Below are 15,921 nucleotides of genomic sequence, written 5' to 3' on the forward strand. Positions count from 1 at the left end.
GTATAAAAAATACCTTAGCTATCCCTTATCCTAATTTCCTAATCACTACTATAGAATTATTCACATTGTCCTGAAAGTAAATGCTCTCTCTCTCTCTCTCTCTCCCCCCCCCCCTCCCTCTCCTCTCTGGGTTCTGGTGAAATATATTAATCCTCACTGCAGTATTCCGGATCCTTTTTCCTAGCCCACTAACAGTAACGGTCTGGGCCTTCTTCCAATAGGTGGACATGAATTCTCTTTCGGGATAGTTCATAGTTCTCACCTACCCGCTGTCCATGTTATTTATTTATTTTTATTTTAAATTATTTTGCGTCTAGTCCACTGTCGACCCAACCCATTTCTGATCTGGACAAAGCTTATGGTTGGACGGAGAAGCTTTTGGGCTCCTATTGTGCTAGGCACCTCGCACATGATCATCTTACTGGTTACTGAAGGCATAGAAGGCCTCTCTCCCCGCCTTTATGTCAAACTAACCACGGAAGAAAGGAGTGACTCGTACAGAACCTAACAAACTTAGCTGATTAATCTTGCTAATCATGGCAAAAACTTCAGAAATATTCTACCACTTCTTTATTTTTTTCCCATGTTACTCTCTTTTTTTTGACCCGCTACTCTCTTGTTTACGCCATCTAGGATTATTTTGGTCAAAATAAAATTGGCTCATCAGTTCAGAGTCAAATAAAACGGATCTGTTAATATTAAATGTGGGTGTAAATAACTTAATTTATTGGATGTAACTTAACCGACAAAAATTAAAAAGAAGACAAGTGGTCCTAATTTATACATACCAATAAACGATATTGGAAATGAGGTCCCCGCTAGGAGTCAATCTTGCGTGAAGAAAAAGTCTCGCTGAGAGTGAGAGGTCGCACTGATCTCATGGGACTGTACGTCCATAGGGTAGCAATAAGCATTCACGCACGAGGAAGTGGAGGGAGCTCATATAGTTGCTGCTAGCGACAACCTTTTGCTTATCGTGCAGCCAGCCAAAGCGAAATTCCCATTAGAATTCGTTTTTCCCCTTACCTAACAGTCAAAAAAGTTCCCAAATTCTTGCAGTTACGCTCTCCTACCAGTAAAACCTCATCTTCTTCTTCATTTCCCTCCTATAAAAATTCTCTCTCTCTGAATCACAGTCCATCGCACTGACCCTTGCGACGCCATGTCCGTCGACATTTGGGTGGTGCCCTTTGTCGGCCAAGGCCATCTTCTCCCCACCATTGAGCTATGCAAACACCTTGTTTCGAGAAATGTCAAGGTCACTCTCGTCATTTCCTCCAACTTCTCATCATTCCTTCCCTCTTCTCTCCACCAATACCCTCTGCTTCACATCGCAGAAGTTCCGGCCGCCCCGATCCCTCCGCCAGAACCGGGTCCGCACCCATTTCACTCCATGCACAAAATTCAAGAATACTATCTTCAACAGCTTCAAAACCTTCTCTCTACCCAACTTGATAACTCAGCAAGACCCGTCGTCGCCATCGTCGATGTCATGATGAGTTGGACTATCGAGGTTTTCAACAAATTCCGAGTGCCAAGGGTGGCGTTCTTCACTTCCGGCGCCTGCTCGGCTGCCTTGGAGCATGCAATATGGAAAGTCCACCCGGAAGACCTAAAACCCCACGAGATCCGATTACTTCCCGGGCTACCCGAAGAAATGGCTGTAACACTTTCGGATCTTCAACAGGGACCTCACGGCCCGCCACCGCCACCGCCAGGTGGCGGCGCTTCTTTTCCTCCCCCTCCCGGTGGACCAGCACACATGGGACCACCCCCTCCCGGAGGACCAGGACCCATGGGACCGCCGCCTCCCGGTGGACCAGGACCCATGGGACCGCCCCTTCCCGGCGGACAACCACCGTGGTTGGAAGAAGTCCGCGAAGCCATCGCATTGCTGTTCAACACGTGCACCGATCTAGAGGCTCCTTTCATCGACTACGTCGCGAACCAAATCGGAAAACCGGTCTGGGGGATCGGTCCGCTTCTCCCCGAACAATATTGGAAATCGGCCGGCTCCATCCTCCATGACCGGGAAGTTCGAACGAACCGCCGATCCAGCGTCACGGAAGATGAAGTGATCCAATGGTTGGATTCAAAGCCACGAGGCTCTATACTGTACGTGGCATTTGGAACCGAGGTAGGTCCCACAATGGAGGAGTACGCACTGCTAGCTGAAGCTTTGGAGTCATCGGATCAACCATTTATATGGGTCCTCCAACCCGGGGCGGGCAGGATGGGTCCTCCTCCAGGAGTAGTGGAAGGGGAACCCGGGTCGGATGAACACGAACCAGAAGGGTATTTTCCACATGGGTTGGATAGTCGGGTCGGACAAAGGGGCTTGATAATACGCGGGTGGGCTCCGCAGCTGTTGATACTGAGTCACCCATCAACGGGTGGGTTCTTATCTCACTGTGGGTGGAACTCTACAGTGGAGGCGCTAGGGCGTGGGGTTCCCATTTTGGCATGGCCCATAAGGGGCGACCAACACCATGATGCCAAGTTGGTAGTGCAGCATCTTAAGGTGGGGTACAAAGTGTCTGATAATCTGGCAGAGGTGAAGAAGGATGATATAGTGAAGGGGATAAAGAGGTTGATGGGTGATAAAGAAATTAAGAGGAGGGCTGAGACTCTGAGCGATAAGTTTCAGCATGGGTTCCCAACTAGTTCTGTGGCCGCTTTAGATGCTTTCAAAGACTATGTGAGCCAGAAATTGCTCTAGGCACTTTGCCTCTGTGCGCGTGTTGAGTTGACTTCGATCAACTCTTATGGGTAAATTTCTTATATTTTTGTCTGGCAAAAATTAGGATTTTTGTAACGAAGACATGGCCAGAACAGCACATGAAATTTACAAATTAAATTATCCATCTCTTATCTTTGAATTGAAAATCAATACACTACAAACCATCAATAATTTAAAACGAACTGAAAGAGAGATTCTTTTCCTTTTATCGTTTCAAGGTAAAACCCAATTAGATTCCAGTGAACCTACCTAAATTCCAGAAAACAATTGAATAGAAATGGTACAATTTGATATTGGAAACAAATGATCTTGTGCAAAAGAACAATGGAAACTTCATGTTGGTCAATCATGATGGATCTGAATCCAGTTTAGGGACTATGGCAGATGAGAGCTCCAAATGGGAAATGCGAACAGCCCCAATAAGCCGCTCTGGCAATTCATCAGTAGTATTTGCCTGAAAATAATAACTTACATTAATAACTAAATGTCAACATCTCACAGCCCACAACTAAAAGCAGAGATGAAACTTGTGAAGTCATCGGGAGTATTTCACCGGTCCTTAGACATATTGACAATTTTACATAGACTAAGGAATCAAGTAAAAATTAGCCATAATACTTTTAAGGAATCAAATAAAAATTAGTTAATATTTTAAAATTTATAAAGAAATTTAGGTCAAGTTCCTTATATCTATTATATCAAGTTTTTCAGTGTCTCTTTTTGTTTTATGCGGATTTATAATTAAATGTTATTAAATGTTAATTCCTCTAGCTGGTCGCATAATTTATGGGTCTGATCCGATTCCACCTTTTTAATTGTCATTACTTGCTTAGAGGTGCCATACTATTAATAATGTAAAATTTATAAAAAACATTTAAAGAAATATACCTGTACAAGAAAAGCCATATCAACCACCAATGTAGTAATTACACCAACAACGAGCCCCAAAACTCCATTGGCAACGGTAGAAGACCCAATATCAACATCAACCTACAAATCGAAACCAGTGATTTATCAATCATAGCCGAAAAGGAAGTCGGCATCACCATTCATTATAAAGAAACTTCCTACATTCAGAAAGAGAATAATTTATTAAGAGATTGAATGAATATTTACTTCTAAATATTTAGGACCACGAATATAGTTGCAATCAACAGCCTTTCCCAGTAAACAAGGAGTGCTCCCGACACTTTGGCGCACAATCCATGAGCCCTGCATATTTTGGGTCAGAAAATCAACATGTCCCTTCTTTAGCCTTTAAAGTCAGAATAGTAGCCATAAAATAAATTAAACTGTCAAGAAAAAATTTTAAAAAAAATGTTTTAAAAAACTGGGAGAAAGGAAAACATTAAATTACTGAACAAGATAAAAGAAGGAATTGACGAAAAACACATAAACGCATCCTTCCACACCATCTGGTGGATTGAACTGGTATTTTGCTAGTAAGGCGACAAACACCCTAACCATCAAAACCCCAGACGTATCCAAGAAAGGCACTTCAATATATGCATCTAGATAGACATCTGAATGCTTCTATGAGAAAACACGTCAGTGACGATTCTGATGGACCACAGGGTAAAGCTCAGCAAAACTACAACTTACAAAAGCAAATGGGCAAAGGCCATAAGGACACAAGAGCACCAGAGTCCTAACCAACAATTTTCCTATATACCGATGACAAAAGTTAGTAAATACCTTTGGCACTGATGGAATGAGCTTCAATCTGCTATTACGGAACTCGTCATCACCATCAACAAAGCGCTGCAAGAGAGATCCAGGAACCAACGCCTTTGTCACAAAATAGAATACCATACTATAGTGTGTTGATCCAGGCACCTACAAGTCAAACAATGGGTTCGTTTACTTCAAAAATCCATATTGTCCAACTTTGAAGTTGGCTTAGGAGAAGAAACTCACTTGAAGATTAATAATAATCGAGAACAATCCTTTTTCCGATGCAACCTACATAAATACCAAAAGAGAACAATGAATGAAAGCCTACAAAGTAATAAACAATCAATCAACTCAATAAATTATTTAAAAATGAGAAAAGGCAATGCTGAAAATCTATGCAAATGCACACAGGAAGCCTCCAGCAGGTCTATATACTCTTAGACTTCTAAGAATCTTTGTCAAGTATCATAATACAGAGAAGGTTCAAAAGTCATCCATAAATTCTTGATATCCAAAATCCACATGTAAAGTGATTTGTGATGAATATCAAAACAAAACTTCCGCACCTTATATGTAACGCCTTACTTAGGGTTAAAGATAATAAATGGCCCAGTACAAAATTGCAAGGTTATATACCGAGCAAGCCAAAGTGGTTATAAAATAAATCCTTTCTCTAAAAGATAATTTGGAAGCCAAGAACAAGGCGCAATAGTTTGTCAAGCAATTTCTTGATATTCAAACCGATGCAAAAGGCATAGAAATCAACGTGCAACTTTCTAATACTCACCTGTGCTGCACATCCCTGGCGCTTAGCCACATGATCCATTCTTTTTGTGTCCTTGAACCAATCGACAGCGACAAGATCCATGAGGTGCTTACCTGCAGGAATCTATACACAAAAAAAAAAGAAAAGAACATATCAACATAGTAATAGATTTCAAGTCAAGAGCAAAACAAAAAACCAGGAAAGTACCTTGGACTTGTCAAAACAGAATTGCTTGCTTCGGACTCTGAAGTTATTTCCATCCGAAATTTTCCAGCAATCGCGCGCATTATCACGATCATCACGACGTAAATTACCCAAAAAGCAAGACAAGTCAATTTCAATTGCTGGTTCTTCTTCCACAGCAGCTTCAGTAAATTAAAAAAAAAAAAAAGAGAAATGTTTATCATCAGAAAGTAAGCAGCCACCTGTTTTTTTGACATCATTCTCAATCCCACTTGCATAGGCCTGAAATATTAAAAGAGACAAGCTTAGAATTTTATGAAGTTTGTCCCAAAATTACAGGTGAGAATGGTGGGAATACAAATACAACCTCTTGTTCAGATTCTGCTATTTGAAAATCTTCATCTTCATCAGAGTATTCATCCAACATGACAGAATTCCTACTAGCAACATTCATTTGATCCACGGAGGTTGGATGAGAATCATGGGCCTTGGGAGTGTTCTTTGAGGAAATGGATGTTGAGGACATATTAACCATAACAGGGATTCGTGAAGGAGCGTTCCTTTCATCTGTTTGGGAAAACCACTCACGTAAACCTGTTCAAAAGAAAGAAAGAAAAAGGGAAAAAACAGAAGAAGAAAAAGACCGCATCAATAGTGTGCAGCACAAACAATATTTGCATGTTGACAGATCGTGTGGTGGAAAAATATGTAGAATCAAAACATGCCCCAATGATTCATCACTGATAGTGACAAACAACATATCCAGTATAACATTATCATGAAAATATTGGGGCAACGGGAAGTATAACCCAAATCTTAAATTTAAACCACTGATATTGACTAGAGACAAAAACATCTGCCGATCCATTCTTCTGATGAGGAAGGAATTTATTCTTTCACAGAAAACAGAAACCTACGATCAATCCAAATCAACCAGATTTTCTTAGCATGTGATGTCCATAAATGCAAAACCACAGTGAAAAACTACTGCCAACAATTTTATAACTCCCCACCCCATAAAATCCTCAAGCCTTCTGCACAAAAGAAAGATGAAAGAAGCCAGCAACACTAAAGTATACATACTGTTGGAAATAACTCATCAGGAAGTGAAACTATGACGAGGAAAGAAATAGCATTAATGATCCCCAACAAAATTTCAAAGCGCACATATTGCTGAAAATAACTCACCAGCAACACTATTTAACATCTGAAGGAGACAATGTTGCTGAAAAGATGACATGTAACCCACACCCCATCCCTTAAGATCAATCTGCATAAGATGCTGAACTTGAGTCCTTGGCCTCCCATTTCGAGATTTTAAAGGGGAAATATTAAATCCTCCACCTGAAGCAAACAGTTCTTGAGCCTAAAAATAAATTCGGCACACATTTCAAGTAGGATCTTGCATGCTATGAGTCACTCAGTGGAGACAACTCATTTTCTCCAAATAGAGAAATATGAATTCTCTTAGGTGTCAAATTTCAGTGCATCCTATTAATCACATCTAAATCATAAGTCATCAAGTTATCAGAATAATCAAGCCTTACTTCGAATGGACCCCGACCCCAAAAAGGAAAATCTTTGTAACTTCAGTTGAAGCCACAAGAGAATGAACAATCCATGTTCCAAGCTAAAAAGAATGACCTTGTTGGAGAATTCTCAAAATATTGATGGGATAGGACCAAATCGTTGTTTGAATTCTTGGCTCAGAACAAAATAATTCAAGTTTGATTAGTCACCCTTGGTCACAATGTATCATGGGCCCAGCTAATGCATGAAGATTACAGTAACAAGACTGAAACGCCCATGTTTCATATGCATATCTTCAAATATGGCAATATTTCAGATATCTCAGTCAAGTCGGAAAGGGAAACTTCAATCTTCCACATATGATAACTACAGTAGGCTAAGCAGCAGACATCCTAGGCAGCTTAGTAGCTTTTGCACATATTTTCCAACTGATCAACGATTCCTATCTCAAGACTATTATGTTTATATCCATTTAAGCAGCGATAAGATGAAAGGTTGGTAGGATTCAATAGATAAATCAAAATGAATGAATTCCACAATTCCAGTGGAGAGAAAAAGAACTATAGGCTTTAATATATAGACTCTTCATATATGAGTGAAAAAGAATAATCTTACTCTCAATATGGGCTCGGACGTATCCCGGTTGTGGACCACAGTTCACATGCTCCCTAGAACGAAATAAGACAACTACAAAAAGAAGAAACATTAGTGCGAACTTTCAGAATAGTCTGCGCAATTTCAAATAAAAATAGCAAGTTTCCCACCATAACTTCCATCATCATTTCGGCGCCAATAGCGTACATAGCAAAGATCACGGGGCCATACAAACCTGCCACAAGAAAGACATTGAGCATGCAAATGATACAGCAAACGATGTTACCTGTAAAACGATAGCAATCCTAAATCATATTTTTAACATAAATAATAACTAATACTTTGATGGGAAATACACATATAATGTCCAGAATTGAAACAATTGACACTGCAGCTAATCAAAATGCCAAAATTTGGGCCTAATTTAGGCTTTCATGCCCAGTTCAAATTCAGAAGGAAAAAATCCAGCTCAGTCCAATTATAGAAAACATTTGCTATTTTTATATTACTATGAATTGACTTCATTTAATCAATAATAAAAAAAATCCTTATCTTTTCAAATGTTTAACTTGATTGGCATCCAAGAAGATATATAATATATCTAAGATTACATTTCATGCGTTAAGGAAACTATCAAAAAGTATCATGTGATTCTGCCTTGGGAGGAATAAAATTCAAGTAATATTGTAGTTTGTGCAGAAAATAAATTTCAAATCATTTACACAAATATTAGACTATTTTTACTCTTGCGCAAACTACAAAATTCAACATACTTGGAAGGAAAAAAAAGAAGTAGATTATATTTACATTGGAAACCAATCCAGCTGAAGTCTATGATAAAGAACTGCCGTGTGCCCATCCACCTCCTCGACTAAGCTACCATCTTGAAAACTGGAATCCCACCTACAGGTACAAAAACATCATGAGATTACAACACTTCTGAACATAAAAACTACGGGTCATAAAATATCTTGAGCTAAATTAAAAAAAAAAAAAACAGATCCTTTCATTCATTTCTTAACATGAGTATAGATAAAAGGCACCCTAGGCATGTTTAAGCCCTAAGTACAGTTGTACTGGCATAAGTTACAAGGCTTCGAAGCTTAAGCATTTCCAAGAAACATAAAAATTTATTCTGACAAAATTAATAACTTAAGCAAGGGAAATATGAGAGCAAGTATCATATTTAAAACAAAAACATGCCAGTAATAAGACAACCATCCATACCACTTTTCCCGGTGCAGTAGCTACTTTAAAAGCGAATAAAAAACTCAAACAGCCAACTGTGTAACCCCTTAAATTGTTCAAAATATGCATATTATATGGTTGAATCGCTCATCAAAACATTGTGTCTCCTTAGTCCTTCACCAGTCTCTCAATTTCAACATTTTATGATGTTTAGATATTAGAAAGTTGAGAAGCAACACCAGAAACCATTGTAATATTTTAAGTTGCAATCAATAATCACTCTCCTGTGATAAACATGGCAACATTTCTCCAAAAAATTAAAGGAATGCCATAATTTGTCAAACTACAGCAACCATGAAAATAACCCAACATAGATATGCAGAACACCTACTCAAATCGTGATCCATCCATGCTCATCACAAGCTCAAAAATTTCTTCACATGTGGCCTCCACAACTCCGACTGCCTTCATTGCTCTACTATAGCTCCTGGGCTGCATATAGAGTAAATTGATGATGATTTTGTTCAACCAATAAATCCAATGAAACGTTAAGATCCTACAATTCAATTAAACTAAGACAGCAAGAGTTCCATACAAGGTAATCAACTTCAAGTAGTTCTTCAAATATACGAAGTCCTGTCAACCCAAAAGGCAAAGACACCAATCAATTTGTAAATAAAAGAATAGTCAATCATCGAAGAGCCATAATAGATCCTTGGATAAATTTTTGGTTCAAAAGCATAGCTGATTATCGAAACACTGTAATCAAATGTAGCTAACCATTTTGGCATTGTAAAAGACGCCAATGTCTTCTTGAAAATGCTTGGTTATTGCTGTTTTGATCTGACAAATCAGAGTATATTTCCCTTGTCCAGTCAAAAACTGATTCTGGAGGTCCTGTATATCACAAGCTAAAAGGTTTAAATATAGATTACAGCAAAGTATATTTAATCCAATAAGTCAAAGTGCAAATAAATTAGACCATTTCCAATTGTTGTCCTCCTTAACAAATCGGGATGTGCCACTAGATCATCCTCCTGAACACTGAACCAGAAGAGATAAAATATGATTGATATCATGAACTCGTAGAAGGATACGCATAATACAAACCCCACAAATAACTTAAGAATAGAGATATTAAGAAAAAATCTTAAAGACAACTAAGTCATTTTCAGTTATGTGTCAAATGTCCTCTTATGGTTGCATCTCCAGAGAATGTATATCAGATTAAGACAATAAAATCTAAAGGGAAATGGACATAATCTAAATCACAACATATGCTGCTAATATTCAAACAGCAGCTACCCTTCTTCATTATTCAAATGAAAAGAGAAAACCTCAATATTACTTACGGGCTTTCATGGTCTGAGAAAGAAGTTGTGTTCCCATCATCCATCCCAGATTTGTACTCAAAAGACACGTATTTGTTGCCATTTGCAAGTTGTGCTCCCTGATGCTACACAGATTAAAAGTTCAAAAGTGAGATTCTATGTGAATTGAAAAGCATGTCCTAACAAGATGGATTAAAAGATATATAAATTAAAATAACAAATCGCCATTTCAGGCATCCGTTAAGAAATTTCTTTTAATTTGAAAGCCAATATATCTAAGGGAGATATAAAACTTAACCAACAGGTAGAAATATGCATATTGTTTGAAATTTAGAAAGAACATTAAGATCATGCAATTTGATGAAACAGACCTGATCAATTACGTACTCAATTTTTTCCTTCCAGATTAGCGCCTCTTGAATGTTAAATGCTGCCATCTGCAATTAGAACCCAACTAATAGACATTCGCATAACACAAATGACAGCAAAAGTAACCCAAAAAAATCTTCATGATCTGACACAAACCAATGGCATGAGGATAGTTATATGCTGGTTAAATGGTGGAAAAATAAACTCACTGTCATTCGATGGTACTTGTCTTTCTTGTTGTAAACAGACAAAACATAAACCATCTGCACAATAAGAGAAGAAAAAAATTATATATGTAAAGGGTCGAAATTAGAGGGATCAGGAAACAAAATAATAGTTTTTCTGATAACACCTAGAGTCAAAATGGTTTCCAAGAAAAAGAAATTACATACAAAAAGAACTACTACCAAGACACGGGCTACGCTATTCAGAAAGCAGCATCTCCAGGTCAAATTATTGTGTTTTGTAATCAGTTCGTTCCAGTCAAAATGTGGTTTTGACTTTTGACCAAAGAAATGAGAGTAACTTTGCTCGAAAGTTACAAAACCACCTTTTCAACTAGTTACCAAACAATTCCTTATAGCATCTTTTCCTCCTTCAAAAATATTCATTAAGAAAAAAGATGAAAACACTCATTCCCCTCCACTTGTGACTCAGAATTGTATGATCACAAGTAACTGCATGAATCAAGAGGTGAATAGGCATACTCATCATTCCACCGCACGGGTACGGGTAACAATGGTATAATGTCCATAGACAGCATAAACGGACTAATTAATTAATGTAGTAACAGAGTTAATGTGGTAACAGAACAACTGGAGTAAGACTAATCCACTGCATGCAGAAACAAAATGCAAACTAATGGGAATCCTAATCAGATGCCAGTAACATATCCAGCTTATCCACTTATTTTGATCTAACATGATGATGATTCCGGTATGTTGCTAGTTCACAGGCCTAAAAAATCACATTTATTTTTGCTTCACCACCTGAAAGCAGTCACGCTTGTAATCGGCTTCTAGGTGTATTTGGTGAATAATTAGCTTATGCCATCAGAGCACGGAGCATTTCCTTCTTATCAGGCTTAAAGATCGCAGGAGGAGTAATGAGAGAAATCTTTGTGGCAGTGCCCAACATATGATGTCCTTTCGCATCAGAATTAGTAACTGATATCGATGTTGATCTGTCCTTTTTGGCTGCTACACTTAAGGAAAATGTCTCATCCTGCTGGTTTGCAATTCTATTTCATATAATGGAATTTCTTCTTTCTTTTAATTTAAGATGATATTGTAATTAGTCTGAGAGAATAGATTCTGTGAATTAACCATGTCAGACAAATTTCTCACACAAAACTTCATTTTATGATGAAGCTCATATCTCTTCGTTACCTTCCTACGTACCATTTAATATTTGAGTAATTGTCCTTGCATGCACTTTACATGCATATCCGTTCACATTAACGCCCTAGTTTCCATTTCGCACATTATATATTCCATCAGCATTACACTTCTATAGTGATACAGGAACCGTAGGACAAGTATAAAATCATGCAAAGCGGACCCTTCCTTTTGAAGGTGCGCTATCCGGGCGTCCACCAACACCTCGATGGCATCAGGCTTCTACAGCATGTATATGTACCAAAAAGAAAAATATTAAAAACGTTTCGATAACTCACATGTCCATGATGGGTCTTCAAGCCTCTATCCTCCACTCGACAGTTCCCATCAATCAACAGCGTTTTGATTGGAACCTAACAAAGCAGAGACAAAGAATTAGTCGCTCACATTGTGGCCAGCTTCAACACCCTCCCCTGTCTTAGAAAAGTTTTGACAAGAGAACAATTAGAAATACTATGAGAAGAACAAGAAGAAGAACGTTTTGAAAGTATACCCTCGAACAGTCGAAAGGCAAGCCCATCTTATCATTATGTTCTTAAAATTAAAACCAAAATAAAAAAAAAAGGGGGGGTATAAACGTTTTCTATCGGCATATATGCAAAGATTCTAAGAAGTTGTCATTTCTGATGGGAAACTCCCGAAAAAGACTGACTCTCAGTGGAGAGCGGAAAGTACCATAAACCGAAGCTTCAGCAAAATTAACAGAACAGCTAAAAATTCTAAGAATGGATTGTCAGCAGAATGGTGAAATTACCCGATTATCCTGTGGTTTTCTCTTGTAGTACGCGAGAAGACGGGACTCAAGCACGAAGTACCTCATGTGGATGAACGATCGGCCGATCTTTCTTCGGCCATACCGCACCATCCAGCCTTCATACACGACTTTCGTCGACATCCTTCCAACCAAAGATGAAGATGAAACTCGCACTTTTGCAACAAAAATTAGTCCCGAAAACAAGCCAAAATTCCAACTAATATCTATCTGATATTGCAAAACGAGAAAACTCCAACGGAATATGTCATGAAACTGAAGCTTAAGATCAAATCTCCGCTTCCGCGAAGATCAATCTTAGTTAAGTGACCTGATCGGTCATGATCAATGTCAGAACCGCCGGATCACGGGACCGGCGATTCCGAGCTTCATTGTCCGGGGAAATTTCTGTGGAGTGACGAGCTAGACTTCCAAATTCGAATTTCCCATTGTATCAACAGAATCTTTCTTTTTTTTAAGAATTCTCAATCCTCGCTTTGACTTCGAATCTTGGAATGCTCCGCCGGATCCGGGAACGGCAAGAGCCAAGAGAAGGACTGGGAATTTGAGGGAGAGATTCTGACGAGCACATGAGAGAGATCCCACGTAAGGAAAGACTGGCTGTGGACTGGGAAAGCGTTGGACACGTGGAGGGACGTGATTTGTCCCTTACCGTAGGGGCATGTTAGCGCCGTGCCCTTCATCTTTTTGAATTGATGTGGCGTCCTCGGACAGGAGGACCCGTTTAATTTCCGGGTTGGATTTCCACGTGATGAATGATGATTGAAATCGGATCCTGAGACGGTGATGTACTGGGAAAACTTGTAATTTTGAATTTTCCTTTGGTGCTTTCAGTGGACGCAGTGGTCAGAAAGAGAGAGGGTCCCACGTATGATTGCTGTTTGGTGGTAAACTTGCTAGGTGTTAATAGAATGACTAATATAACCCTGGAACTGGGATCTTTGTGGTTGTCTGCACTGACCTCATGGTCATTGCACTCATTTCGGTGGGGTTTTGACTTCGTTATACTTCCGCGAGTGTCACTGTACACAACTAAGTAAAGTTGTCCATATAGTTTGTGCATTCTTGAACAATTATTTAGCTTCCGTTTAGAATAGCGATTGTAAAAGTAATTTATTATAAGTTTGGTTTATGAAGAAGTAAAATTTGGTAAAAGTTAGATTGTATTTAGATTAGAGTTTAGAAAATTAGCTTGAGATTGGTAAAAAATTATTTAGATTATGATTAGGTAAAAATAAATTTGTTGTAAAATGACCATAATGGGTATGAGTTTTAATAAATAATGAAACATAATTAAAAAAAATAATTTTATATAATACAATGAATTTAAATTAATTTGTAATATAAATAGGAGGGAGTACTACATATGTTCACGTATGCATGTGTGTATATTACATTTACATATGGTAAAATATTAAAAAAAACTGTTAATAAAAAAAATTATTTATCATATGATAACATTTTAGAAAATTGTGTTATATTAAAAAATTTGAAATTATACAAAATCAACGTATGAGGGAGAAGAGCTAGAAGGCAGATTTGGTATTAAATTTGCAATAAATGTTTCCAAGATTTTTTACCAAAACAAACGCACGATTCTATAAGTTATAAGCATCTTTTCGCAACTTATGCTTTTTACTAGCTTTTGACTCATAAGATAAATAAACTAAAAGCTAAAAGCTTATTCAAATAGGGACAAAATTACAGGTCGAGCTTATGGTACCAATAAGCTCCTTCTAAGCTTCACAAACACCCTGCCAAACAAACACTTAATAGGGGATTCAAACTCAAATTTATACTTCCTCCCTCCGCTCTATTTAATAAATTACAATTTTCTCATAGATCTGTTTTTTTAATATTAAAGTGCATCCAACACTGTAAATTATTTTTGAAAGTGTATCGGCATATTAAAATATTCAGTGATATAATTTTGCTTTTAATATACTACTTTTAGTTTTTAATATAAAACCTAATTAAAAATTTAACTCAGTTCTAAATATAAAACCTACTCGCTTATTTTGTCATCTTCGTTATCAAACTAACTAAAGACGTGACCTTGGCCAACATTCTCCTCTTTCACTGAAATATAAGGGTGACAACTTTAACCGCAGCTTAGCTACTGTTTGAATTCATTTAGAATTAAAGCTCATGGGAAGGGTATGTATGGCATGGTTGAGGAATTTATCTTCAGACCTACACATACATGCTTGATGCAAAAGAATGAATAGCACGGATGAAAAGGGAATGATGAACAAGGGGAAGTTAAAGTGGGACTTTTCTGCCAAAAAGAACGAGTTAGAGGTGGAAAGGAAGGGGAATGAAATGACGACCACGATACAATTGTTAAAACGATCAGTGAAGACCGTGCAAGAACTTGAATTGAAGCTCCCACCAAGCACGTCATCGTTAGTGATCAGAGCATGAGTCGTTCACCATCTTCTGCTGAGAGAGTGGAACAATGGCTCAAGGCTTTGGTCTATTGAAAATGATGAATGGTAGTGATCAGAATAAGAGATAACAGAGGTTAAGGTTATGTTAATTTAGGGGTGAGAAAGTGAGGGGATTTTTTGGTTAACTTTCAGCTGAGTCAGTAAGAGCTTGAAATTGAAGTCCTAATTTGCCATTTAGATATTTAGAGGCAATTTTTTTTTTCTGGAATTCTTCCTAGAGATTATTTTGTGATCCCTTTTTTCTCTCCATTTTCGTTTTTCCAAAAAATCAAGAGTTCGTTTTTTCTTAAGGGAAAAACCTTGAGTTCAGTTGGTTGGCAGCGTGCAGGCAACATGTTGCAGGGTGGTCGACGTGTTGACGGTGACGTTTCAAAATTATATTTATCTTTGTTATTTTGTTTTTAAAATGTCCACAGACACATGCCTATAATTATATTCTAGTCAAGTTAATATCATCATTCTCTCGTGCGCACACAATTGACTATATTTTTTATTTTAATATTTAGTAACATTTTTACTTGTTAATTATGTTATTCATGTCATTTATTTTCAAATCATTAACAGCAATCTTGTATAAAAGGTCTTCAATTTTTTTTAATGTTTTAAAATTATTTTTTTCAAAAATTTTTAACTCAAGAAAAATTAGAAAAAATTGTGGAAAAATCTCCATTTACAAAATTTGATTGATGAGAAGAATTTAATAAATTTTTATGTACACGTAGAATATTGATACTTTAATTTAGATCACTCTTATTAATAAAATATTTAGTGGAGGAATTTTCCCAAATTTTCCAATAAAAAGAACCAAAGTCTCATGTGTGTGTATACTATATATACATACACATATATATAAAGTTTGAATGAAATATCCAGATCGTCCAGCTCTGCCGAGCAGCCGGGAAGCAAGGATGAAAGATCTAGATTCAT

The 15,921-nt window shown here is 37.6% G+C and overlaps 2 protein-coding genes across 2 annotated transcripts; one reads left to right on the top strand and one right to left on the bottom strand.

Moving 5' to 3' along the window:
• The first annotated feature begins 803 nt into the window (after positions 1-803).
• LOC114714140 (UDP-glycosyltransferase 73C6-like) lies at positions 804-2,866 on the top strand. The gene has a single exon (XM_028898840.1). It carries the CDS (start codon positions 1,163-1,165, stop codon positions 2,717-2,719), a length of 1,557 nt encoding a protein of 518 aa, XP_028754673.1. The 5' UTR covers positions 804-1,162; the 3' UTR covers positions 2,720-2,866.
• On the bottom strand, positions 2,845-13,103 carry LOC114714139 (protein ENHANCED DISEASE RESISTANCE 2-like). The gene is made up of 22 exons (XM_028898839.1): positions 12,527-13,103; positions 12,051-12,125; positions 10,585-10,638; positions 10,378-10,443; positions 10,028-10,131; positions 9,658-9,719; positions 9,456-9,572; positions 9,271-9,311; positions 9,067-9,167; positions 8,295-8,390; positions 7,658-7,722; positions 7,509-7,580; positions 6,552-6,707; positions 5,731-5,957; positions 5,606-5,645; positions 5,388-5,545; positions 5,202-5,303; positions 4,658-4,702; positions 4,436-4,576; positions 3,857-3,952; positions 3,629-3,730; positions 2,845-3,194 (listed from the first exon to the last, which is right to left on the bottom strand). The coding sequence occupies exons 1-22, from the start codon at positions 12,665-12,667 to the stop codon at positions 3,087-3,089; spliced, it is 2,169 nt and encodes a 722-aa protein (XP_028754672.1). The 5' UTR covers positions 12,668-13,103; the 3' UTR covers positions 2,845-3,086.
• Between the last annotated feature and the right edge of the window lie 2,818 nt (positions 13,104-15,921).

Source organism: Neltuma alba, unplaced genomic scaffold (genome assembly GCF_004799145.2).
Source record: "Neltuma alba isolate B1F8T4 unplaced genomic scaffold, ASM479914v2 tig00011487_pilon, whole genome shotgun sequence".
Taxonomy (NCBI): domain Eukaryota; kingdom Viridiplantae; phylum Streptophyta; class Magnoliopsida; order Fabales; family Fabaceae; genus Neltuma; species Neltuma alba.